The 26,008-nt window shown below is 25.6% G+C and overlaps 1 protein-coding gene across 1 annotated transcript; it reads right to left on the reverse strand.

Moving 5' to 3' along the window:
* Window positions 1–1,407: 1,407 nt before the first annotated feature.
* Window positions 1,408–25,402, reverse strand: LOC117168759. Its single transcript, XM_033354512.1, has 4 exons — window positions 25,272–25,402; window positions 16,165–16,219; window positions 5,708–5,869; window positions 1,408–3,979 (listed from the first exon to the last, which is right to left on the reverse strand). The coding sequence occupies exons 2-4, from the start codon at window positions 16,207–16,209 to the stop codon at window positions 3,794–3,796; spliced, it is 393 nt and encodes a 130-aa protein (XP_033210403.1). The 5' UTR covers window positions 16,210–16,219; window positions 25,272–25,402; the 3' UTR covers window positions 1,408–3,793.
* Window positions 25,403–26,008: the final 606 nt, after the last annotated feature.

The following is a 26,008-nucleotide window of genomic DNA, read 5'->3' on the forward strand; positions in this document are numbered from 1 at the left end:
CCAAACTTTCTTTTCGTCTTAGGTCCATATCTCTTCCTTTCGTATATTATCTTCGTGCCTGGTTCAGATCCCCTCATGTCAAATTGTCTTTCGTGTTAAGTCCAAATATCCCCCTGCCAGGTCAAGAACTTTTCCTGCCGAATCTTCTCTTGGTGCTGGGTTAATGTATCCTCCCGTCGAACTTTCTCTTCCTTCCAGGTCCAGATTTCCTTCTGCCGAAACTTCGCGTAGTGTTAAGATCAGATCTCCCCCTGTCTAATATTTGCTTTGTGCCAAGTCCAGATCTGCTCTTGTCGTATCTTATCTTCAAGCCTGGTTCAGATCTCCTCCTGCCAAATCGTCTTTCGTGCTGAGTTCAGATGTCCTCCTGCCAGGTCCAGACCTGTTCCTGTCGAATCTTCTCTTCATGCTAGGTCCATGAATTCTCCTGCCGAACTTTCTCTTCTTGCCAGGTTCAGATCTCCTTCTGATGAATCTTCTCTTTGTACTAGGTCCATATATCCTCTTGCCAGGTCAGATTTTCTTATGCTGAAACTTCTCGTCGTGTGACGTTCAGATCTCGCCCTGCATAATTTTTTCTTCGCGCTAAGTCCAGATCTCCTCCTGTCTAATCTTTTTTTCGTGTCAGATGCTAAGCTCATCCTGCGAATCTACTCTTCTTAGGACCAGATCGCCTCCAGCCAAATCGTCTTTCGTGCCAGGTTCAGATTTCCTAGATAGTTGCTTTTTTCCTTATTGCTTCTTGTTAACTTTTTACTTGGAGCGAGCTAATAATTAATATAATTTATCAATCGCAATTCTTTAACCATATTATTATTATTTATAACTATCTACTGTTATCCTCATTATTATTGGACAAAATAGTTACACACAATTTGTTTAAACAATTAATTCTGTTGAATTCAATTGATTATTGCCTCGATCTACCTGAAAAGTTAAAAATAAGTAGAAAACTTCGGAAAAAACGCGAATTTTGAACACTATTCTATGAGAAAATTGCTATAAACAATGATAATTCATTCAAAAAATTTATTTTGACATATAATTATTAGCAAAAAGTAGTATTTTAGGTATAAAAAACAATTTGTATTTAAAAAATACAAGCAAAATCATAATTAGCGCGAAAAAACTCGCAAATCCCAGTTTTTCACTCACGGTGTTTTTTGGGCCTTATGAAGACTTATGCGGGTGATATTAAAAAACTTTGATTTGTATTCTATAGACAATTGTGAAGAGAAATGTTGAATTTCAACTGGATTCATCATAATGTTGGCGATTTGTAATAAAATGTACAAAAACGTCTTTTTTTCTTATGGGAAATACATGATAAACTTCATTTATTATTCTATTTATATAGGATAAATTAATTCTCGCTCACAAAGTAATATCTAAATTAAATATAAAAAATTTCGTTTCTCCCAAAGAAATTTATTGACAACCATTTCTCTTAAAAATACACGAAATATTTAATTACTCAGACAGTATTACAAAATGTACAAATAACTAGATATAAATAAATAATTTGATTATAACTATATAGAGATTTAATATCGAGGTTATAGCATAATATTGCTATTATAAAAGGGATTCTGCTGCTATCATTTTATCTGAGATTGAAGAAGATTATGCTGATTTTGTACTGACCAAGCCTTAAGCCTAAGAAGTATTAGAAAAATATGGCTACGAAAATACATCGAGTTTAAGGGTGTGCTTTCCTTAAAGCAAAATAGTTAAGTTCGTAAAACGACACAGATTTTACTTAAATGCGCATTTGAAAAATGGGATGAAAAATAAATAAAAACCTAACAAAAGGGTTTGATTTTAACAGTCGGAAAAAAACTCGACAAACTTTATATTGGACCTATGGTATGCAAACCTAAATTGAACATATGGTAGAATAAAATTAAATTGGACATTTGGTATACAAATATAAATTGGACATCTCGTATACAAACTTAAAATGCACCTATGATATACAAATTAAAATTTGTGCATCTGGTATATCAACTTAAATTGGATATATGGTATAACATTTTTAATTGGATATTTGGTATGCAAATTTAAATTTTACATTTAGTCTACAAATTTAAATTGGACATCTGGTATACAAATTTAAATTAGAGCAGACAAACCTAAATTGGACATCTGGCATACAAATTTAAATCAGGCATCTGGTATACAAATAAAAATGTCTGAAACTGGCATAAATTTTAATTTGACATCTGGTATAAATTTAAATTGAACCTATTATGTACGAACTTAAATTGGACATCTGGTACACAATTTTATATTGGATATTTGGCATACAAATTTAAATTGGACATTTGGTATACAAATGTAAATTGGACATCTCGTATACAAACTTAAAATGCACCTATGATATACAAATTAAAATTTGTGCATCTGGCATATCAACTTAAATTGGATATATGGTATAACATTTTTAATTGGATATTTGGTATGCAAATTTAAATTTTACATTTAGTCTACAAATTTAAATTGGACATCTGGTATACAAATTTAAATTAGAGCAGAAAAACCTAAATTGGACATCTGGCATACAAATTTAAATCAGCCATCTGGTATACAAATAAAAATGTATGAAACTGGCATAAATTTTAATTTGACATCTGGTATAAATTTAAATTGAACCTATTATGTACGAACTTAAATTGGACATCTGGTACACAATTTTATATTGGATATTTGGCATACAAATTTAAATTGAACATCTGGTATACAATTTTAAATTGGATATTTGGCATAAAAATTTGAATTTTGCATATGGTATACAAATTTAAATGGTACACCTCGTATACAAATTTAAATTAAGCATCTGGTATACAAATTTAAATAATTCATCTGGTATACAAATTTAAATTTGACCAGACAAACCTAAATTGGAATCTGGTATACAAATTTAAATTGTATATCTAATATACAAACTTGAATTGTACCTATAGGTACACATTTAAATTTGACATCTGGTATAAGAATTAAAATTTGTACATCTGATGTGAATTTAAATTTTACATCTGGTATGTCAACTTAAATTGAACCTGTCATGTATGAACTTAAATTGGACATCTGGTATAAAATTTTAAATTGGATATTAGGCATACAAATTTAAAATGGGCATCTGGTATACAAATTTAAATGAAAAATCTTGTACACAAACTTAAATTGGACGTCTGGTATGCAACCTTAAATTAAACTTAGGTACAAATTTAAATTTGACATCTGGTATATAAACTTCAATTGGACCTATTATGTACGAACTTAAATTGGACATCTGGTACACAATTTTAAATTGGACACCTGGTATACAAACTTAAATTGGCCCTATGATGTATAATCATAAATTGAACATCTGGTGATTTAAATTGGACATCTTGTAAACAAACTTAAGTGGAACTATAGCGTACAAAATTAAATTTGACAACTAGTATACAAATTTAAATTAAACATCTGGATACAAATGTAAATTGGACATCTGGTATGAAAACCTAAATTGTACATCTGGTATACAAATGTAAATTGGACATCTGGTATAAAAACATTAATTGGACATCTGGTATAAAAACATAAATTGTACATCTGGTATACAAATGTAAATTGGACATCTGGTATAAAAACTTAAATTTGGATATATGGTATGCAAATTTAAAAATGGACTTATGGTATACAATAACAGGATATTTGGAAAATAGTTTTGCAATTTTCTGGACAACTCTGTGATGCCGATCTTTTTTTATATAAATAAACTTCAGCAGTCCTTTGACACTTGGAGAATTTAGGCATCTCCTCTGAAGGTGAAGATAGCGTCCAAAAAGAAGAGAGCTCCTTCGATGATGGCCATAGAACCTTTGGCAATTCCTGTGTCCTTAGTCTTGCTCTTATATAGTCTATCAAAAGCTTGAATGTTCAGTACTCCAACGACTATGAAAAGTGCACAACCAATGACGCTGTAGAACAAATCCTGGAAAAAATAATTAAAAATTGGATGAATTATAATTTAAAAAAAAGATAAATCAGGGATGCTCCAGATTCCCAATTTTCAAATTCGTTGACTTTTCGTAACCAATTTTTCACTTTCCCTGATCGTTCTAGATTTTTCTTTTAGGTATAAAAAAAGTTACAATAATATTAATGCAAAAAAAAGGGTTTGTTTCTAAAATTATTTTGAACACTTTTAGTGAAAATGAAAGCATTCAATCTTTAGTTAAAACTATTTTTAACAAAAAAAAAAAAAAGAACTTTCAACAAAACAGTTTAATTTTCAACCAAAGAATTATATTTTATACTAAAATGATGAACATTCAATTACAGCAATGCATTTTCAACTATAAAGTTGAATTTTTAATCCAAACAATGAATTTCTACCAAAAAAAAGATGAATTTTCAACAAAATACGTGAATTTGTAACTAAAAAAGCTAAACTTTCAACAACAAAAATAAACTACAAAAAAGAAACAACATAGAAATAAATTTCGAACCAAAAATAAAACAGTTAAATTATCAGTTAAAAGAAATTAATTTGTAGCTAAAAAAAAATATTCAGTTAACATTTTTTAACAAATTAGTTAAATTTTCAACCAAAGAGAAAAAACAATTTTTTTATCTAAAATTATTAGTATTAAAACAAAAAATAATGAATTTTCCATCAAATAAAATCAATTCTCAACCAAGAAGATTAAATTTCTATCAAAAACGATCAATTTTCCACAAAACGTGGAACAGTTAAATTTTTAGTTATTGACATAAATTTCTAATTAAACAAGACAGCGAATTTCTAACAAAAGAGTTCATTTTTTGACAGCAAAAAATGAATTTTTACCCCAAACAGATGATGTTTCAACGAAAGATCAATTGTCCGCAAAAAATACAAGTTAAAAAGAAATTTACTTTTTACTTTAAACCAAAAATAGAATAGTCAATTTTCAACTAAAGAGATGAAATTTCAACCAAGAAGATTAAATTTCCGTCAAAAAAGATCAATTTTCAACAAAATATTAAATTTTTAGATATAAATATTAATTTTTAACTCAAATGATGGACATTCATCCAAAAACTTGATTTTAAATAAAAACCCTGCATTTCCAACAACAGCAAAAAACGAATTTTGAATCAAATGGTTCAATTTTCAACTACAAAAAAGAAGAATTTTTAACCAAAAAGATGTATTTCCAAAATATTAATTTTCAACAAAAAAAAATACAAATTAAAGAAAAAATTAATTTTTAATTTAAAAAGAAGCATTTTCAAGCGAAAATAAAATTGTTGAATTTTTGGTTAAAAAAATTAATTTTTAATTAAACAAAAGCGAATTTTTAATAAATTAGTTCAATTTTCAACTCAAAATATGAATTTTCTATAAAAGAAGACAATTTTTCAACAAAATACATGAATTTTCAACTAAAAAAGAAGATACTTCATACCAAAAAAAGAATAGTTCAATTTTCAATTAGAAAAATACATTTTCAACAAAAAAAGAACGAATAATAATTTTAATTCAAACGGTGGAATTTCGAACAAAAATAAACGATTTTTAAACAAAATTATCGAATTAAAAAAAAATTAACTTGAACTCCTCTTGCATTCCCTGACCATCTTTAAATCCCCTGATTAATTTTAAATTCCTTGACTTGTAGCAGAGCTGTAAGTGAAATTAATGTAAATTAAAATTATTTATTATTTAATTATTTACCACTCGGCGGTTGACTGGTGTTCCCATTATTCCACCGGCAAATAAACCGACAAGGATGATTAGATATCCACCAATCGTACCCATAGTCAAAAATCGAGTATGCTGTTCCGTGGCAACGTCATCTGAATAGGCATGAAGTACCAAGAGGACGATAACTATTAACTGAAAAGAATAAATAATATTTAAATACAAAAATTAATTTTAAAAGTACACGGGTCTTTGCAGATTTCGCAGCTCAAAATTCTCTCAAAACTCGCTAAATAGGGTCATTTTTCACTGAATAGGGGAATAAATTCTTTTAAATAAAATTAATAATACCTAAAAGAAATCAACAAAAACGTTAATTTTTAACCAAAAAAGACAAATTTCTTTTTAATAAATGTAATAGTTGATATTAAAAAAAAAAAAAAACAGTTAAATTTAACAAAAAATACTAATTTTGAACAATTATCGAAAGAAATAATCTCTTGACAAGAAATGTTTAATTGTCAATAATACTAAATGATTTTTTAACGATTTCTGGAATTAGAACATTTATTTCTTATTAATGAATATAGGTGATTCGAAATTCATTTACAACGAAATAAAAAAATTCGAAAAAGAATAAAATTTGTGAAATAAACCATTTTTATGTTTACAATCGTTCTTAGAATCAAGCATATATTTTCTTTTAAAAATTCCATCATCAAAAGTGAAAAATTAATACTTATAAGATAAGCTTTATAATTATATTTGTGTTACGATATATATTTTTTAAATTTTGTACTTTACTATTTAAAAATAATTTATTTATGTGTGTTTTCATCAGTAATTTTTAAATAAAAATTAATAAACAAAATTGTTCATTTATTTTGTAAAAAGTTTAATTAATTATAATAAACTACAAGGGTTAGAATGATAGTTTAGAATGTGTAGAATGATTTAGTAAAACAATTACTTTTAGTTAATTTGCGGTTTAATTGCAGTTTTCAATTTCAGTTCACAGTCAATTTTCTACCTAAATAATAGAATTTTCAACAAATAAGTTGCATTTCTAAGCCATAAAGTCCATTTGTCTACGACAGTTAAATTTTCAACCTGAAAATATATGAATTTCCAAGAAAAAAGTTAATTTTCAACTAAAAACTATCAATTTTTACCCAAAAATTGAATAGTTGAATTTGCAGTTCAAAAAAAAAAGAATCTTCAAAATAATATTTAAATTTTTAACCAGAGAGATGAATGCAACTAATAAAATAAATTGTCCACCAAAAAATATAAAGGTCCAAGGAAAAAAATTGCATTTTGAACAAAACAGTTAAATTTGAAAAACGAAGACTGATTTCCAACAATTTAGTTGAATTTTCGACCAAAAAGATTATTTCTTAATTTCGAACTTTTTAAAAGACAATTGAATTTTCAACCACAGAATTTTCCTTCCAAAAAGACGATTTTTCAACAAAACTGTTAAATTTCCGATCAAAGAAGGTTATACTTCTTAACAAAACATTTGAGTTTTTAATTAAATAATTAAATTTCTAAGAAAATAATTAAGTTTTTAACCCACAACGATGAATTTTCAACAAGATAATCAAATGGTCAATAAAATGTTAGAATGTTTAACCAAATAGTTCCATTTTCAATAAAGAAGATTAATTTTCTACCAAGAAATTTTTCTTCCAAAAAAATTAATATCAAACAAAAAAGTTAAATTTTCAACGAAACATATGAATTATAAAAAAATAGTTGGATTTTCAAGTAGAAATACGAACTTTTTAGAGGTAGTTAAGTTTTCAATCGAAAAATATTAATTTTCTTTCCAAGAAGAAGATTCATAAAATTAGTCAAATTTTCGACCAAAAAATATGACTTTTTGACAAAATAATAAATTTATCAACATTGATAATCAAGTTTTAAACAAAATAATATAATGTTGAAAAAATAGTTGCATTTTTAATAAAGAAGATTAATTTTCTACCAGAAAATACAAATTATAAACAAGACAGTTGACTTTTCGAACAAAATTTTTGAATTTGCATTAAAAGAATTAAATTATAAACAAAGTAGTTGAGTTTTTAAACAAACAGTTGAGCTATAAACTTACCAAGATGAATTTTCTACTAATATGTCGAATTTTTAAAGCCAAAAGACGAATTTTTTAAAAGATGGAGGAAACTTGCATTCCAAAGGGTAAATTTTCTTTACAAAAAGACAAATGTTCGACAAAACAGTTAAATTTTCGAAGAAAAATTACTTTAAAGAAAATATTAGATGTTTTAACAAGATAATTAAATTTTCAACCGAATAGTTGAAGTTTCAAACAAAAGCGATCAATCCTAAACCAAAAATATAATAATCCCTCGAACTAAAAATAATTAACTTTGAACCAAAAATAGTTTAATTTTCTTATTAAGTTATATTAATTCTGTTAACCAGAAAAAGGAAAAATTTCTGTAAAACAAGGGAAAGAGGAAAATTTAAAAAAAGGAGGAATAAGGGAAAGAGTGTGAGTCTGTTAGTGTTAAATTTCAAGAGCGTATCATGCAAATCTTACAGGTATACAATTTTAATTAAATTAAACTGTGTATGGAAACAAAAAAGGAGAACATCGACCGCAATATATACTTTGTAAATAATTAATTATATGCTACGTGAGTGCGCTCCACTTGAAAATACACTCTCAGTACACCTTGAATCGATTAGTCACATACATACTAACCATTATAAGAAACGCACAACGAATACAAAAATTTTAATTTATAAAACACATTGTAGTTGATAAAGAAACAGGGACAATTTAGAGAGAATTTTTTATTTATTATTATATATACATTTTTTTATTTATATATTTATTAATAATAAGAAAACACATTTTTCTGTCAGGCTTAAGGTCGGATTAAGGACCTGCAACTTAAGGTGGGATCCGAACTACTAGAATCTCCGTAGAAGTAAATAGAAAAATTTCCTGAGGTGCCGGCTCAGGGATTGAACCCCGGACCTTCAAAGGGGAAGTCCGAACGCCTAACTGCCTGAGCCATCAAGATTTTTATATTATTTTTATTATTACTACACACACACACACACGTTTAAAATGAAAAAAACATTTAGGCATACACTCTTAAAAATGTACAATGGGGCTTTTCAAATAAATTATTGCACTCACCAAAAAAGATTCATTGGCCCTTAATCAAACAAGTTTCTTTGATACCAAGAAATTTCGTTTGAATCAAAGAAATGGTTTTTCGTTTCAATGAAAATTTTTCGTTCATATAAAATGATTTTCTTCATTATTAGAAGTTTTAAAGTTTTAAAAACTCAAAACCTCTAAATATCTCTTGAACTTACTCGGAATTATGTCTAAATTAATAATTTTTCAAATATTATTTATTTCTTAATATTTGTTTTAAAATCTTTTTAAATATTCTGTTAAAATTTTTCTAAATTAAAATTCAATTTTCGCAGGAAATTTCGGAATCTTCAACAATTTAAATTTTGCTAAACATTTTTGAAATATTTTCTAGTTTTAATTAAGTTTCAATCTTTTCAAAACGTCTAAATATCTCCTAAACTTGCTCGAAGTTTTATCAACCGAGTAATTGTTTAACTTCAACTTATACATAAAAATTCAATAATTTCACTTACATATAAATTTTTCTTAAATCAAATAATAAAAATCATAACGTTCAAAGTTTAAATTTAACTGTCTAAAATGTTAACGATGCAAGGTTTTCTGTTAAAAAAATTTCACTTTCAAATTGTTGACTTTCGAATTTTGATTTATAATTGCTAATTTTAAATAAACAGTCAAAGATTTCCAAGTATTAACAAATTATTTTTTTCTTTAATTAAAAAAATGTCATTATATAAATGGGCTAAAATGACATTTTTTGCCTGAAAAATTTTTAATATAATTTGAAATTGAACAGAACCATTAAACTATGAATCTATTAATTTGGAATTGTTTTAAATTAAAGATGGCTTATAAAGTTTCAATCGTCAATTTCTACCGTTAAAATCTAAAGGTTATTTAATTTTGAACGGATTCAAAAACGTTCTGGAAAAAAAATTATTGATCCATTCTTGGTTTTCAACTACAGTTCAATTTTAAAAATCATTAAATAATTTATATTTCCAGTTGATCAACTTGAAATGTTTTTTGTTAAAAAAAATTAAATTTCATACGCTATTCATTTTTAATGTTTCAAGTCTTCAAAATTTTATTTTAAAATTATTTTAATTGAAAATAAAATTGAAAAAAATTGAACTGGATATTTAAAAAAGCACCTGAAAAATCAGGAAAAATAAAATTCTTGACACAGTAAAATTTTCAAATAATGAAATTCCCCAACAGTTTATAATATGACCGTATTTAAAACTTTCTGAATTATAAAACAACCGAAGAAGAAAACTCCCGCATTTACATAATTAAAAAATTGTTTTTAAAATAAATAGTATTTATCTACTAAAAATACAATAATAAAATATTTTTATCAAAGAATTTTTTTTAATGTTGAAAATTTTTTAAATTATTGTTTGAATTAAAAATAACCGAAGAAAATGTTGAAAACAAAGTTAGTAGGATTTAGTTCAGCACTAATTTATCTAGAAATTATAAAAAATGTAATTTAACAATTCGATTTTCGAGAACGTTCTTTGTAATTAAAAAAAAATACTATTCACGCTTGCAAAAAAAATTTTTAATCCAGAAACTGATTTTTGTTCATTTATTGGTATTTTAAATTCGAACAATAGTTTAAAGAAATTCAAATATTAAAATTTTTTTTCGTTTCATAAAAATATTGAATTATTTTGTTTTCAATAAATATATAATATAAATTAAATTTCGGGAATTTTCGAGTGCGGATATTTTATATTTTAGCAATGTTCAAATTCGGAAATATTATAAACTCTTGGGTAGTTTCAAATACGGAATTCTTCGATTTTGACAATCTTATAATTACGGCATTTTATTATTTGGGAACTTTATTTTTTGCTATACTTCAGTCACCCCAAAAAAAGTCGAAATCAAACTTATTTTAAATTGCATTAAATCATGCGTCATTTCAAGTTATTGAATACATTTTTTGTTGTTGAAAATGTATACAATTCCCGTTAAAAAATAAATTCACTGTCATTTGCCCATTTACAAAATTCATGAGGAATTTCTTTGAAAAAAATAGTAAAAAATCTTGAAATTTAAAACAAGGTCATTTACAGGGGTTTCAAGGTTTTTATAAATGATTTATAATAAAAAAATGAATGCTTAAAATTGCGGAAACTGCGAGAAAAATGACGGAATACAATGAATTCCACGAGTTTGGGACCATTCACATAATCTGACGTCACGCACTGATAGGACTAGCTTTTCATAATAAGCATGATTATATCATTTCCATTCTTGAAGATTTACTCACGATATGACATATGTGTATTGATCATTTTATCGCAATTACTGTTTCATTCCTTATATACATACGCTATGTTTATTTAAACAAAAGAAAATGCATTTTTTTTTTTAGAAAATGAAAATAATATACTTTAAATTATGTTACTAAAATTTAAACTCGTTTTTTGGCTGAAAACTAATTTTTGAAAATTTTAAATGAAACCAATCCAGTTAAATATTCGATCATTTTAGAGGAAAACTCATTTCTTTGATTGAAAAATTAATTTTTCTTAACTGAAAATTTAATTATTCAATTAACGTTAAAAATATATTTTTGTAAACAATTATTCTTCTATTAATCAACTATTACAGTTTCCCTTGAGAATTCATGTTTTTCGGTCGAAAATTAATTTTTGTACTTGAAAACTCACCTATTCATTTTTGTTGTTAAAAAAATCATTTATTTTCTTGAAATTTCGTATTTTTTCGTGTAAAATAATCTTCTTAGTTAAAAGTTCATCTTTTGTTTGAAAATTTAACTAATTGCATAAAAGTTAAATTATTTTGTTGAAAATTGCTTTTTTTTTATTGAAGATTCCTCATTGTAATTGAAAAATCATCTCTTTCTTTGAAAATGTAACTATTTTGTTAAAAATTAATTTTTTAAACTGAAAATTTATTTTTTGGTTCAAGATTGATCTTTTTTAGTTGAAAATTTATTTATTTTGTTGAAATTTGTTCTTTTTTGGTATAAAATTAATCTTGTTAGTTAAAAATTAATTTCTTTGGTTGAAGATTCATCATTTTTTAAATTGAAAAATCATCTCTTTTGTTCAAAATGTAACTATTTTGTTAAAACTTCATTGTTTAGTTTTAAAAAAATTAAGTGTATTTTATCGTTAAAAATTTTATTTTTTAATAGAAAATTTAACTATTTTGTTGAAAATTGGCTTTTTTTATTTCAAAAATAACTTTTTTTAATTATTCGATGGTGATAGTATATTCAAGAATATCTTGTGATATAATTCCTCAAAGCTTTCAACATCTTTTTTTGTTTTTAATGCAAATTGTTCATAATACATCAAATAATATTTTCTACTGATAATGCTATTTTTATAAAAATTGTTTATAGGATTTATTATTGTTTTTAGCAAGTTTCTCTCTGAATAGAATTATAAAGTTGCGGGTTTTCCGAATTTTTGAACTTATTATTAACTTTCCAGTTAGAGCGAAGCAACAATAAATTAAATTTATCATATATAATTGTTCACACAATTTATGATTATATATCAGAATTTTCTCGTAAAATAATCCTAGAAAATTTCAGTTGATTCGAATTTTACAAACCTATTTTCAACTTTCCAGTTAGAGCGAGGCAATAATCTATTAAATTTAAAAGAAATAATTGTTAAAAGAATGTATTATTTATAATAATATTTTCTAGGAATAGCAATATAAAGAAGCAGTTTTTTCTAGAATTTTCCAGTTTTTCATTAGAGTAGGGTAATGATAATTAAAGTTAACAAACATGATTGTTTAAACAATTAAGTATTATCTTTCAAAATATTGTTTTTCAATAATTCTAGAAAGTTGCAGTTTTTTTATAAATTTACTTACAATGAGGTCATAATTAAATAAATTGAGAAAACATAATTGTTTAAACAAATTAATATTGTTTATAACTATCTTTTCTTATATTAATGCTATATCGTCGCAGTTTTTCCTGAAATTTTCAACCTTTTGTCTACTTTTTACTTAGTGAGGTAATAATTAATTCAAGTTAATAGACATAATTGTTTAATCAATTTATTATTATTTTTAGTAACATTATCTTCGAATAATGCTAGATTTGAATTTTTTCCTTTGGCCATTTAGTTATAAACAAATAATAAATATATAAACATTAGATAGTCATTTTTTAAACAATCTCTTTCTTTTTTGTGAATATATGTTTCTAAAATACAACAATATGTTATTCCTCACTGACTAGAAACGGAAGTCAAAAACTTTATTTACTACAAGTAGTAACAGAGTACCGGAAGTAATTTCCTGACTGTAGGAAGTCTACCTTTTTCCGTGACATGTGTACATTATTATCAATGACAACGCATTTTCTCCAGGGTAGAGAGGAGCACTGATAGTAAAATATAAGCGATTTCAAATTTTTCTTTTACGCTTTGTCATAGAATTCGTGTTGCAATTCAAAACAAAATTTTTACAAGTACTGCAAATTATTCCATTCTTTGTTTTTATCTCTACCGTAAGACAGTCTTTTTGTATAAGGTAATTTTTTTAAAACATTGGCAAAAGAGTAAAAATAATTCATATTAAAAAATAGAATACTATTAAAAAAATTGATCTTGTTGGTGTTCATTTATTTATCAATAATTGTTTAAATCATTTTTTATCTTGACTTGCATCAATTATTACCTCACTCTAAATACAAAGTGAACAAAAAGTTGATAAACTCAGAAAAAACGCAACTATCTAGCACTAATTTAGGAGAAATAGTTATAAACAATAATTAGTTTAAACTAATGGATAAAAAGTTGAAACTTATAAAAAACCTGCAACTTTTTAGAATTATTCTAAGAGAATATTGTGATAAAGAATAACAAATTGTTTGAAAAATAATATTTGTTAACTTTAATTATTATCTCACTCTCATTGATAAATTGAAAACAGGTTGAAAAATCCAGAAAAAATCGCAACTTCCTAACTCTATTCTAAGAAAAAATGGCTAAAACAATAAGGAATTCTTTTAAAAATTTATATAAACATAGAATTTAGTAGTATTTTATATATGAAATCCATTCTTATTCAGGTTTTTAAAAATTTTTAAGCTTCAATCAGAAACTCAATAACTTCGGAGTAAGTTTTTATTTTTTAATCAAACTGAAGATTACACTTTGTATCGCAATCCGCAACTGAACCAGTTTAAATTTTTTGTCAGTGTCACTTTAAGATTGTGAACGAACACATCTATTTCCTCGAAACTGGACAACTTTTTCTAAGCAATGTTTTGGGTCTAAATCATTAACACGTAATCTCAGAAATGGACTTTAGTCTAATCTTTAAATGGCGATTTCGATTTTACAGAATCTTATTTCGCTTTTCTGCAAAATTCCGAAGTTTTTCATTTATAAAAAAAATGGAAAAACTTTGTAAATAAGAAAGCAGTTTTTTTGAAGATGAAGTATTCTCTAGAAATACATAATACAATATTTTGATGTAACACATGTCTTTTTATCTTTTTTTAGTCATACAAATATTGAAGTGAATGTAAGAATTAATTGAAATTCACCAATTTAAAACTTTTTTTTCAATACTATGAAGAATAAAAAATTATACTAATAATAATACAATATAAAAATTTCTAATGAGTATTTAATTGTTAAAAAATTTTGAACACTTAAATTTGAGCTGCAATTAAATTCTGATATTATTGAGAAAAATAAAATAAATATTACCAGTTGGTTTTTAAATTTGTATAAGTACAATTTTTTTAAGTTTTGAGAAAATTAAAAAAACCTTTCTCAATATTTTAGATGTTTAGAAAAAATTAGAAGATTTTAAAGAATTTCATTTTATAGGATTTTACAAAATATTAGGAAAAATTCGAGTCTCTTTACAAGATTTTAGGACATTAAGAATTTTGGAAGAAATCAAGAAATATTCGAAAAATGTTCAGAAATGTTTCCAAATTTTTAAAACGTCCTAAATTCCTCGAAATATTTTTAATTGGCTCGAATTCTTCTTAAAATTTTGAAAAATCATTCAAAATGTAAAAAAATTGAATTATAATCTTCTAAATTGTCCTAGGAATTTAAGGAAAATTGATTTATTATCTTGCAACCTTTCCAAATATTATTTTTTAAATCTTTCAAAATCTACGTTTCCAAAATTTTTTAAAGTTTAAAATCCTATTTGAATCTCTTCAATTCTTCCAAATTTTTCCTTAAAATTTACTCGATTTTTTTGTTTTGATTTTTTAATCTTAACTAATTCAAACCTTCTGCTTTAAAATCATCTAAATTCTTTTTAGAAAATGTTTAGAAAATCGTTTGATATGTTTTAAAACGTGGTTGAATTTTCTCTTGAACTTCATTTTTCTCATTTTTCTAATCTTTAAAAATTATTCAAATTTGTTCAGATTTTTTAAAATTCTGCAAACTTAAAAAATGGACTTTTAATATTTCAGCTTATTCCTTGAAAATTTTTGAAATGTTGTAAAATCTTTTTAAATAATCTCTAAAATTTAATTTTTTGAAATAAAAAATTATTTTATGTTTTTCCTACGAACCTAAATTTTCATTTTTGTGACACTACAAAAATAAAAATCTTTACAAGTTTAAATTATTTTTGAATTCGGAATATCTCTGAAACTTTTTCACATTTTTTCTGAAATTATGTCAATTTTTTTTAGAATTCATTACAAAAAAATCTTTAAAAATTTCCTCATGAATCTTAAAACAATTTTTATCAATCTCATGACACCCTGTAAAATTCAGTTTGCCTAAAAAAATTTTACATCCTGTAAAATTAAAAAAATGGTCTGAAAGTCTTCCGTATTCCTTTTTTACGTATTCTGTAAAATCTTTATCACTTAAAATTATTCTTTTAAAATTAAACCTAAATCATTTATAATTTTACCACAAATCTTTAAAAAATGTAATCTCTTCAAACCTTTCAAATCCCATAATTAAAAAATAATGTAAAATTAAAATTTTTTAATGTGTTTTCAATTAAACACGCCTTGGTAATTATATCGTAAAAATCCTGAAGTTTTCAGCTGTATTAATTACTTAATTAGTTAATTGAAGTAATTATGAAGAACGTATAATATAATTGCAAATGTATAGATTGTGGTGCGCATTTTTGAATATCATAGGATACGATTTCTTATAATTATTAAAAAATTAATCGCAGCTTTAAAAAGAGAAAAAGATTCAACAAAGTTGAATATAATAGCCGCTTAAAAAAGTAAGTCGTAAGATTAATACATATATGGAAATTTAAAAGTATACAATCTCTATTATTAAAACTAGAGACCTAATAATGATGACGATGCATAAAATATAATTATACTTACGAGCTCCAAAAATTTAATTATGGAGAGCCTCGTGATCTGCGCCATTGTGACTTATCTGTAAAAGTAATCAGACAAATTCAACGAATTAGTTAATGCAGAATTAATGAAGAACAATAAATCATTTCTCAAATAAAACAAGAGTTTTATATTCATATGTAAACAGAAACTGATGCGTTTCTACTTGATAAACTTTTTGGATTTAAAAATTTCGCCATTTCTTTTTAAATCAGGCAAAATTTCTTGGGAAGTCGAGGTTCTAAAATAATTTTACAAAAATTTCGTTTTTTACAATCATTGGAAGATTACCTGCGGATTTCTAAATTAATAGAAAAAATTGGAAAATGGTAAATGGTAAAAGAATTTCCTTTTTTTGGGTGTTTCTTTTAAATTTCTTGAAAGTAAAATAATATTATTTTTCTCTATAATAATTTTCACAGTGCACTTTTTATCTGCGGTATTCAAACTGAAGATACGCGGAACTTCAGTGCTTCATAATGTGAAAGGAATGGTCAACTAATTAAGAAGTCAACTCAGAAACAAGAATTCTCATAAACGTGATCTTTCATAAAACTAAAACTGTTAACCTTGATTATTACGTTAGCAAGAAGAATCTTAATTGGCACGAGGGTTGATAATATTTATGTTTGTTCTGCAATTAAAAAATTAAAAAAAAATAAAATGTAAGTTTTATAGTTTGTACTGGACTGGTAAATATTGAAATTAATATTATAAGATATTTCGGCTACGTATATGGCCTGAAACTTAATTTAATTAATATAAATTTTAATTTTATTTATAATTTCACAAAAAATATTGTTATATCAGTACATAAAATATATAACAAATTGAGGGTTCTGGCCACGAATAGGGGATAGACCTTAAATTTATTGATAAAAAATAAATTAAAAAAAAATTTAAGAAGTTCTTGACAGTACAAAAAAAATATACTACAAAAGGGTTAATTTTTAACAAAGTAGTTCATCTTCCAGCTAATCAGTTAAATTTTTAACAAAAAAAAGGAATTATAAAAAACGTAAAAGTTGATATTTAATCAAAAAAACATTGTATTTTAGGGCATGAACTTATTAATTAATCCCACAGTTTTTACTTAATTATTTTAGATTTGAATTTATAGAGAACTAAATAGTTGCATTTTTTAATTAAATTTTTTTTCAAATTTTTCCCAAGACACGAATTTTTACCAAACTTATATGATGAATCTTGAACTGAAATAAATAAATTTTCAGTTAAAAAACGTCATTTTAACAACAACAAAAATCAACGAGTTTCCCAGTTTATTTCAGAAAATAATTTACAAATTCAAAAAAGCTAAAAATGCAAAAAAATATTTTTTATGTTAAATATAATTACTTTTAAAAATCAATATTGTTCAAGAAAAGAAGGAAAATGTTTAAAACAAACGAAAACCCAAGAATGCTGACTTTAAAAAAATAATTATATTTTCAATCAAATAACTGAATTTTAAACCACAAAGAATGAACTTTCAATGAAAAAATGATTTTTAATTTTAGAGTCAATTTTCGTTTAAGTATAAACAGAGAAAAAAATGAGAAGAGGGAATAAGGGGAAAGGCTGTAGTCTGCAATGAATAGCATTTTAGATTTTTTTGTAATAATTTAAAAATATTAGCATAGAAAACTGTACATTTTTCTGATTTTTCTTTTTTTCCAGAAGTTATCAAAATGATCTTAAACATTAAAACATATTTTATTGATGAATCGTTAAATTTTTTATTTAAAACAAAAATTATTGGAATAAACGAAAAAAATAGTTTTTAACAAAACAGTTTCATTTTTACTCAGGTATTTTAATAGTTAATTAACATTATGAATCTTTAGCACAATTATTTAAATTTTCAGTTGAAAAAATTATTTTCCAACAAAAAGATTCTTTTGAATAAAGTGGTTTAACTTTTACTAACAATAATAATGAAAAAAAATTATCAAAATCCAACAGAAATGATTTACACAGTCCTGCTTGTTTAAGTTTTGATTCCCTGGATTTATGTTCAATCCCACTTTAGGCCAAGCCCGAAACCGTACTTAAACCGAGAGTTTAGTGTATTTCAAAATTGAATTTTTCATTTGTCCAAAGTTTCATGAAATTTTACAACCTTATTAGCTTTCCTCAAAAATCATTAATAAAATTGTGAGATTGGGAATGTACTTAATTTTTCCAGTATGTAATCATAAGAAATAAAAGAAGGATTGATTTCCGATTTTCCTCCCATGCATTATAATTTCCGTGGGACATGCATCATCCAAATCAAGATAGAGAATAACAAACTACGTCATCAGAGACGTCACTGCTTTTATTTTATGAATCGCGCGTAAGACTAAATCTTCGGAATAAATTTATTTCTGCTGATTTCAGCAAGGGAAATGTCTTTGAATTCCGATCCTATCAGTTAACGCAAAATCGACACGCCATATAGCCAAAGTAGTTTTTTGCGTGATATTAGCCTAGTTTTATAATCGAATCTAGATCCTTATCTCACCTTTTTAATTTAGATTTAATACAAAGAATTTCCAATTTATTTATTTCAACTGAAAAAGAGGACTTTTCTACCCTAAAATATAAATTTTTATTACAAGCGAATGAATTTTTAAACAAAAAATATGAATTTTTAACAAAATAATTAAATTATCAACAAAATAGTTGAGCTTTTAAACAAATACTTGAAATTTCTACCTAAACAGATGAATTCTCATCAGAAAAAATTATTGATGATATTTCAATAAAAAACAGATCAATTTCAATAAAAAATTTAATGTAAGCAAAAAAGTCAACAAAATAGTCAAATTTGCAACCAGAAGGGAATTAAAAGTCAATTAAAATAATAAATTTTCCAATCAATAAGAACTTTCAACAAATATATTCTTCAATCATGAAAAAATTGTATCCAAACTGTTGAACTTTTAAGCCAAAGGATGAATTTTCTGTAAAATAGTTGAATTTGAAACCAACAAGATTTTTTTCCTTCCGAAAAGGACGAATTTGCATACTAGCAAAGATACATTTTCAACCAAAAATAAAAGCTACATTTTCAGTGGAAAAACTTAATTTGAATGAAAAAAAATTATATTGGCAACAAAATTGGTCAATGTTCAACACGAGATCAACCTTCAATTTAAACATAAATAATTGAAAGGAAAAAATTTCAATTTTTTAAATGAAGGAATAATATATTAGTAAATTTATTTATTAAATTTAATACAAGAATTAATATAAATGAGAATCTCAGACTTGGGTTTAAAAAATATTTTAATATTTGATGCTAATTTCATTACTCATGGTGAAATTGGCTTTAGAGTTACGAGAAAATGAAATCAATTTATCATTGAATCAATGAATTCATAAAAATTATAAAAATTTAATTAATTTCCAGAAGTTATCAAAATTATCTTAAACATTAAAAAATATTTTATTGGGGAATCATTAACATTTTTATTTAAAACAAAACTTATTCGAATAAAAGAAAAAAAAGAATTTTTAACAAAGCAGTTTAATTTGTACTCAAGTATTTTAATAGTTAATTAACATTATAAATCTTCAGCTGAATTATTTAAATTTTTCAGTTAAATAAATTATTTTTGAACAAAAAAATGCTTTTGAATAAAGTGGTTTAACTTTTATTAACAATAATATTATATTATGAAAGATCTATGAAATGAAGAAAAGTAGAAATTTTTTATAAATAAATGATAATTTCAATAAATATAATTTCTGATGAGAATTCAGGAAATTAAGTTTAAAAAAAGTATTTTAATATTTTACTGCATTTAAAAACTATTAGAAAAAGGAATGTGATCAGAAAAGGGTTGGCAAGCAAAGAAAAGTAAAAAATTTTCAAATTTCCAATTTCCAGCAAAAAACAAAACAACAAATCTTAACAAATAAAGATTTTTTAGTTAAAAAGGAGAAAAAATCATCAAAATTCATGAACTTTCAAGCAATGATAGAAATTTTAAAATAAAAATACAAAATTAAAAAATCTAGAAGATTTTAAACATTATGCAGTTTTTGTTTTCAAGAGGTTCGTAAGTTTTAATCGTAGATTTTATTAGATTCTGACAAATCATTTTTATGATAATTTTGAAGTTGTTTTTTTTTATATTAAATTTATATTGAAAAACATATCTATCTACTTCCTATCATAAAAAAACTTTTAAAAACTCGAGAGAAAAACAAAATCAAAATGTCAATCTTTCTTCGATTATTAGAAAATTCCAAAATAATCACATAAATATCTTATCCTTGTCCAAGCACACAAAGGTTATAGTTTAGTAGCTGCGAATGCTGATGATTATATAACAGCTATTGATCAGCTCTTACAAACAAACATCTTATAAAAAAATAGAAGTATGGAAGTTAAATGTTACGATATTAAATACATCAAGATGGGAAAAGAAAGGAATTAGAAATTAGATTGTTTACACTATACCCGAATCTCAGTTTAGCCACTCGCGGTTTAGAAATTCCTAGAACTGCTGGCCCATGCACAAAAAGGCGCAGCACGCGAGAACTCACATGCAGCGATTGCGCAATATTATGCATTCCAATTGGAAACTGTTCGGACAGACCAGACTTTTTACGTTTTGATACTCATGATTTAAAAATATGGGTACTTGCAGGCAACCTCCGAGACTGTGGCTAAACCGAGAGTCAAGTGTATTGCTTGTCTAACATACAACTGCATAGAAGAAAAATTGCAATTCTAAAAAAATTTAACTAAAGTATTAAATTGCGAAATTTTATCAGCTGTCAAAAAGGTTTTTGATAATACAGTTATTTCATTTAATAGAAAATACTAACAAATTTCAGCTTGCCCTATGTCTATGGGATCATCTTTATCTCCGATTGCAGCTAACCTTGCTCTAGAGTCTAGAAGATATCGAAAATAGAGCTGATCTAAATTAAATTTCAAGCTTAATGTCTTTAAACGATATGTAAAAATATAACCTTAATTACTTGGATTTATACATTAAAAAAAAATAACTAAAAATGGGAATGAAATTACTAACTCGTTATAAAAAGCTTCTATAAATCTTCTATAATACATATCAATTTTGATTTTTAAACCAAAAAATACAAATTTTTAACAGAATAATTGAATCATCGACCAAAACAGATTAATTTTCCAAAAAAAAAAGGATCAGAGATTAAATTTCTACCAAAAAATACGATGTTTCAACAAAATAAATTATTAGTTAATTTGTTTAATTTTCAAATATAAAATATCAATTTTTAATTAAAAATATCATGCTCGACCAAAAAATGGAACAATAACATTTTCAGTTAAAAAATTAATATTTGTAGAAATTGTAGATTCTACTAAATTAATTCTTAATAACAAAAAAAGAACAAATTTTCAACAGAAGCCTTACATTTTCAAGGAAAGAGATGATTTTTGAAATAAAATGCTGAATCGTTGACAACAAAATTAATTTTCATCCAAAGAGTTCAACCCAAAAGATGATTCTTTTACATAAAAAAAATATGAAATAGTAACATTTTAAACAAGAGATGAATCTTCAAACAAATTTTTTCAATAAATTAATTAAACTCACAAGCAAGTAAATAATTTGATGTTCATTCTGTTTTGTCTACTGATCTAAAATGAATATTTTTTAAACATTGAACTTTATTTTTCAGTTGTGAAAAAAATGTTCACCTCCGTTGAGATCCGAACCCAGGTCTTTCAGATTGCCCGTCTGATATTATCATCAAAATATGTAATACATTGATGTGGTGAAAAACGATAACATTAACAAATTGGCAACCAAATAATTGAATTTTTGGCAAAAAAGAAGAGTTTTTAAAATAAAATAGCTATATAATTAATAACAAAACTACATTTTTAACCAAATAGTAGATTTTTGACCCAAGCAAAATTTTATCGTTCGTAACGTTACTTAAAGTGACCCCCCCCCCCCCTCCATAAAACTGGTTACGTAGTTTATGGAAGATCATTAATAATAGTCGAATTTGTAATTTTTTGTTTATTTCATTGATAAAAGTCAGTGACCAATGCTATTTTAATTCGAAATGAGTCATTGAAACAAGCACAGAAGTGCAAGTATGTCCTATTATGTCTAACTAATTGTTTCTTATACGTGCTTACATTTGTTGTAATTTGTTTCCAATGAGAGAGAGAATATAGGACACCGTACAGTGACTGGTTTAGAACCACAAAATTTTTTAATCTTTATTTTAAAAAACAAACTATATTTTTAATATTACAACTAGAAATCGTGTACGCTAATTGTATATTTTTTTGGTTAAATATTCATTTTTATTCCTATTTATAAATCTAATCTATTTATTCTTAGACGCAATCATTTAAAAATATATGAAATTATTAAATTTATATTTTAAATAATTAAGTCTTTCCTCCGAAAATTATAACCCTGTATAAAAATGTCCACGGAATTTCTGTATGAACTTATTTTATGATGATCTTTACATAAGCTATAATTATACGATTTTTTATATTTTAGAATTCAAAAATTTACGATATTCACAAAAGCTAATGTTTAAATTATTTTTGTATTTAAACTCTTGAGATTATAAATTTTAAAAAAATGTGTGTCGGGATTTTTTATTGTTTCGATAACCTGTTTTTCAAGTATTTGCTCAAGTTTTGACAAATAAACGTTTTAAGCCCGCACGATTATTTAAAAACATTAAAATAAATAAAAACGCAATTTCTATGCTTATTTCCAGCTCGTTCAGGGCTAACGTTACCAAAGTGGCGATTCGACGGACGATTTCAAATTGCCTTTCATTTCCCGGTCAAGTTTCTCAAATTTTCTCGATAAACTAAAAGTAAAATATTCGTACTTAACGCTAAACCGAAATAGTTGATTTTCAAACCACAATTATTTTTTTTTTACTGAAAAAGATCAATTGTCAATCAAAACTTAAATAATTGAATTTTAAGTTTCAAAATTTAATTTTCAAATAACTAAAGCAAATTGTCAACTAAAACTATGGAATTTTTAATTTGAATAAGTTAAATTTACAGCTACAAAAAGTAATTTCCACAAACAAAAACTATCTTTTAAAAAAATACAGTGAAACTCTGCTATAGCGCCGATTTCGGGGCTGACGGTGGGTGGGAACTAACTCATTATAGCCCGCTCCGATTTTGTTTGTTCTCGCCTGAGTGACAACCGCGGACCTCGCGCAGCTCCTGTTACACCTACTTGCAGCGCGGCCTCAACTCTCGGTAGGGCTATAGAAGGGAGGGCTATTGAAGGGTTTCACTGTAGTTACATTTTCAAACGATGTGATAAACTGTCAACTAAAATTGTTAATTTTTCAAATGAAATAGTCGAATTTTTAACTAAAATGATGAGACTTTAACTAGAAAATTTGAATTTTTGATCAAAAAGATAAATTTTCAACTAAAAAGATTAATTTTTACCAAAAATATAAATTTTCAAGTAAAAAAGATCATTTTTCCACAAAAAAGGGAGTGATTACATTTTTAGTCAAAAAATGAATGTTTAAACAAAGATACATTTTGATCTAAAATTATGGAATATTCTATTGGAATAATAGTGTGTTCGCCAACTAATATTTTTAAATTTGAATAGAAAATGAAAACAAAGAATATACATCAATGTTGACAAGTTCATTCCATTTATTCTTGTTTTTTCTGTCATAATTTTGAATTTAAGTGCCGAACTGTCAATGAAGGATTGATTAATATTTTCAAAAGACATGTGTGCTCATTTTTGATAACAAATAGTTACGTTTTCAGTTTACAAAACAAAATATTTTTCAATAAAAAAAGAACCAAATTTTCAACAAAATAGTTCAATTTTCGGCAAAAAAAATTCCTTTTCATCCAAAAAAAAGTTTTCAATCCAGTAACTCATATTGCAACTAAATTAATTAATTTGAAATTAAAATGATGAATTTTCAACAAAATAGCTTAACTTCAAAACCAGTAATTTTTCCAACATAAAAGATGCATTTTCAACTAAAATTATGAACATTTAAATTTTTGGTTGAGGGAATTAATTTTTAACCAAACTGATGAATTATTACCTAAAACGATGAATATTTAACTGGAATAGTTAAATTTTACGCCAAAAAGATGAATTTTTCACAAAGTGCATAAACTTTCAAGAAACTAGTTGAATTCTAGTAGCCACCCTTGTTACGGAGAATTCCATGACCATAGACGCGAAATAAAAAATATGGAATAATTTTTGTTTTTCGGAATATAGAATTCTGTCTCGAAATTTAAAAAAATCCAAAGTATCGTTTTTTGTTTTAACAGAAGTTATCCCCCTATCTAAATTATAATCATTCAAAAGTGGGTCATTGAATCATATCAGTAAGAATCTTCACTGATGCACAAATTGATTCTAATCGCTGTAAATTTGTTAATGAATAAAATCAGTGATTTTCATTCTAATATTAGAACAATACTATTCTTGAGTATACGTGCTTTAGACTTGATCTATTTTTACTCCAAGTAGATAAAAATCAACTCCTGGAGACCCTTGCCGCTTACCCTAAACTTCTTAAAGAAAAGAGACGCTAGAACCTGCTAGAACCTTCAACTGAAGAAAACAATTCCGAACTAACCAAAACCGACAAAACTCGATGGAACGACGCTCCACGCCCACAATACTACGTCCTGTTTTTTCCACGGTAATAAGTAATGAAATATAATTTAAATTATAATTCTCGACAAATTCTCTAATTGCGAAATCAAAACTCCAAATCGCGCCTTGTTAAATTCAACACAAAAAATTATAAAATTTGTAAATGACCTCGAGCATTATTTTTTAATTAAAGTAAATTTAGAATCATTATAGATACGATTAATTATTAAAAAAACAAAACATCCAGATGTGGCAATAAAAGTGTGCAAATATACGAAAAAACGATCCGAAATAATAAGTGCGTAAAAAATTATAAACTCGGAACTTAATGTAATAAATGTTTAATAAATCTATCTAAATAGATAATAAAATAATAATAGTTTGAAAGAACCAAGAGGTATCAAATGAAAAAGTGAGAATTTGACATTATTTATCATTTACTATTTTATGTTGTTTACTAACTTGTTTGAATTTTTGAATGGAGGCGTATGTGCGTTCGAGAGACTCGGCGGGCGACTCGGCGTCAACTGGCGCGTCAACTTACTGGAATGGCAATGGCTATATGGGCAATGGAGCCGAAAGAGCGAGCGTCTTTCTGACCTGAGGCGTGCATCAGTGGAGAATGCTCGGCTCGCCTCCCACTCTCCGCGCATTAGTACTACGCGATTGCGTATTTGCGTGTGTGTCATGTTTACATTCGAGATGTACTATTTTGGGGTATTATAAGTATGCACTGCTTTTTATAGATTGTAACGTAAGGACGAATTCAGGCGAGTCAGACTGACAGAGGAAATTGAGCGGGAGTGCGAGAGAGAGAGAGAGAGAGAGAGAGAGAGCGCATATACGGGACACGTAAGTGCATCTCTTTCGCACTCGGGTATATGACTGGTATACTAATGTCATGAATTTGATGACCTTACCGTTTCTCCTCTTAATTTCTGATTACAGAAACAAGGACACTTTTGTAAAATTATGTTTTATGTTTATATGTTTTTATATTTTATGGGTTTTTTTTTTATTAATACGAAAAAAAGAGATGACTTAAAATGGATGAGTTTTTAACTAATTTTCACCTAAATAGTTACATTTGCAACCACAAAGATTAATTTTCTACAAAAAAGACGAATTTCCAACAAAATGCATAAATTTGCAAACAAATAGATAAATTTTCAACTAAAAAATATGGAATGGTTGAATTT

This window comes from Belonocnema kinseyi, chromosome 3 (assembly GCF_010883055.1).
Source record: "Belonocnema kinseyi isolate 2016_QV_RU_SX_M_011 chromosome 3, B_treatae_v1, whole genome shotgun sequence".
NCBI classification, from domain to species: domain Eukaryota; kingdom Metazoa; phylum Arthropoda; class Insecta; order Hymenoptera; family Cynipidae; genus Belonocnema; species Belonocnema kinseyi.

Bases quoted from the DNA above. Each gene is read 5' to 3' on its own strand.
- LOC117168759 (XM_033354512.1), bottom strand. From the start codon at position 16,209: ATGGCGCAGATCACGAGGCTCTCCATAATTAAATTTTTGGAGCTC. The intron at 5,870-16,164 runs GTAAGTATAATT...TATTCTTTTCAG, and splicing joins TAATTAAATTTTTGGAGCTC to TTAATAGTTATCGTCCTCTT. The intron at 3,980-5,707 runs GTAAATAATTAA...TATTTTTTCCAG, and splicing joins CACCAGTCAACCGCCGAGTG to GATTTGTTCTACAGCGTCAT.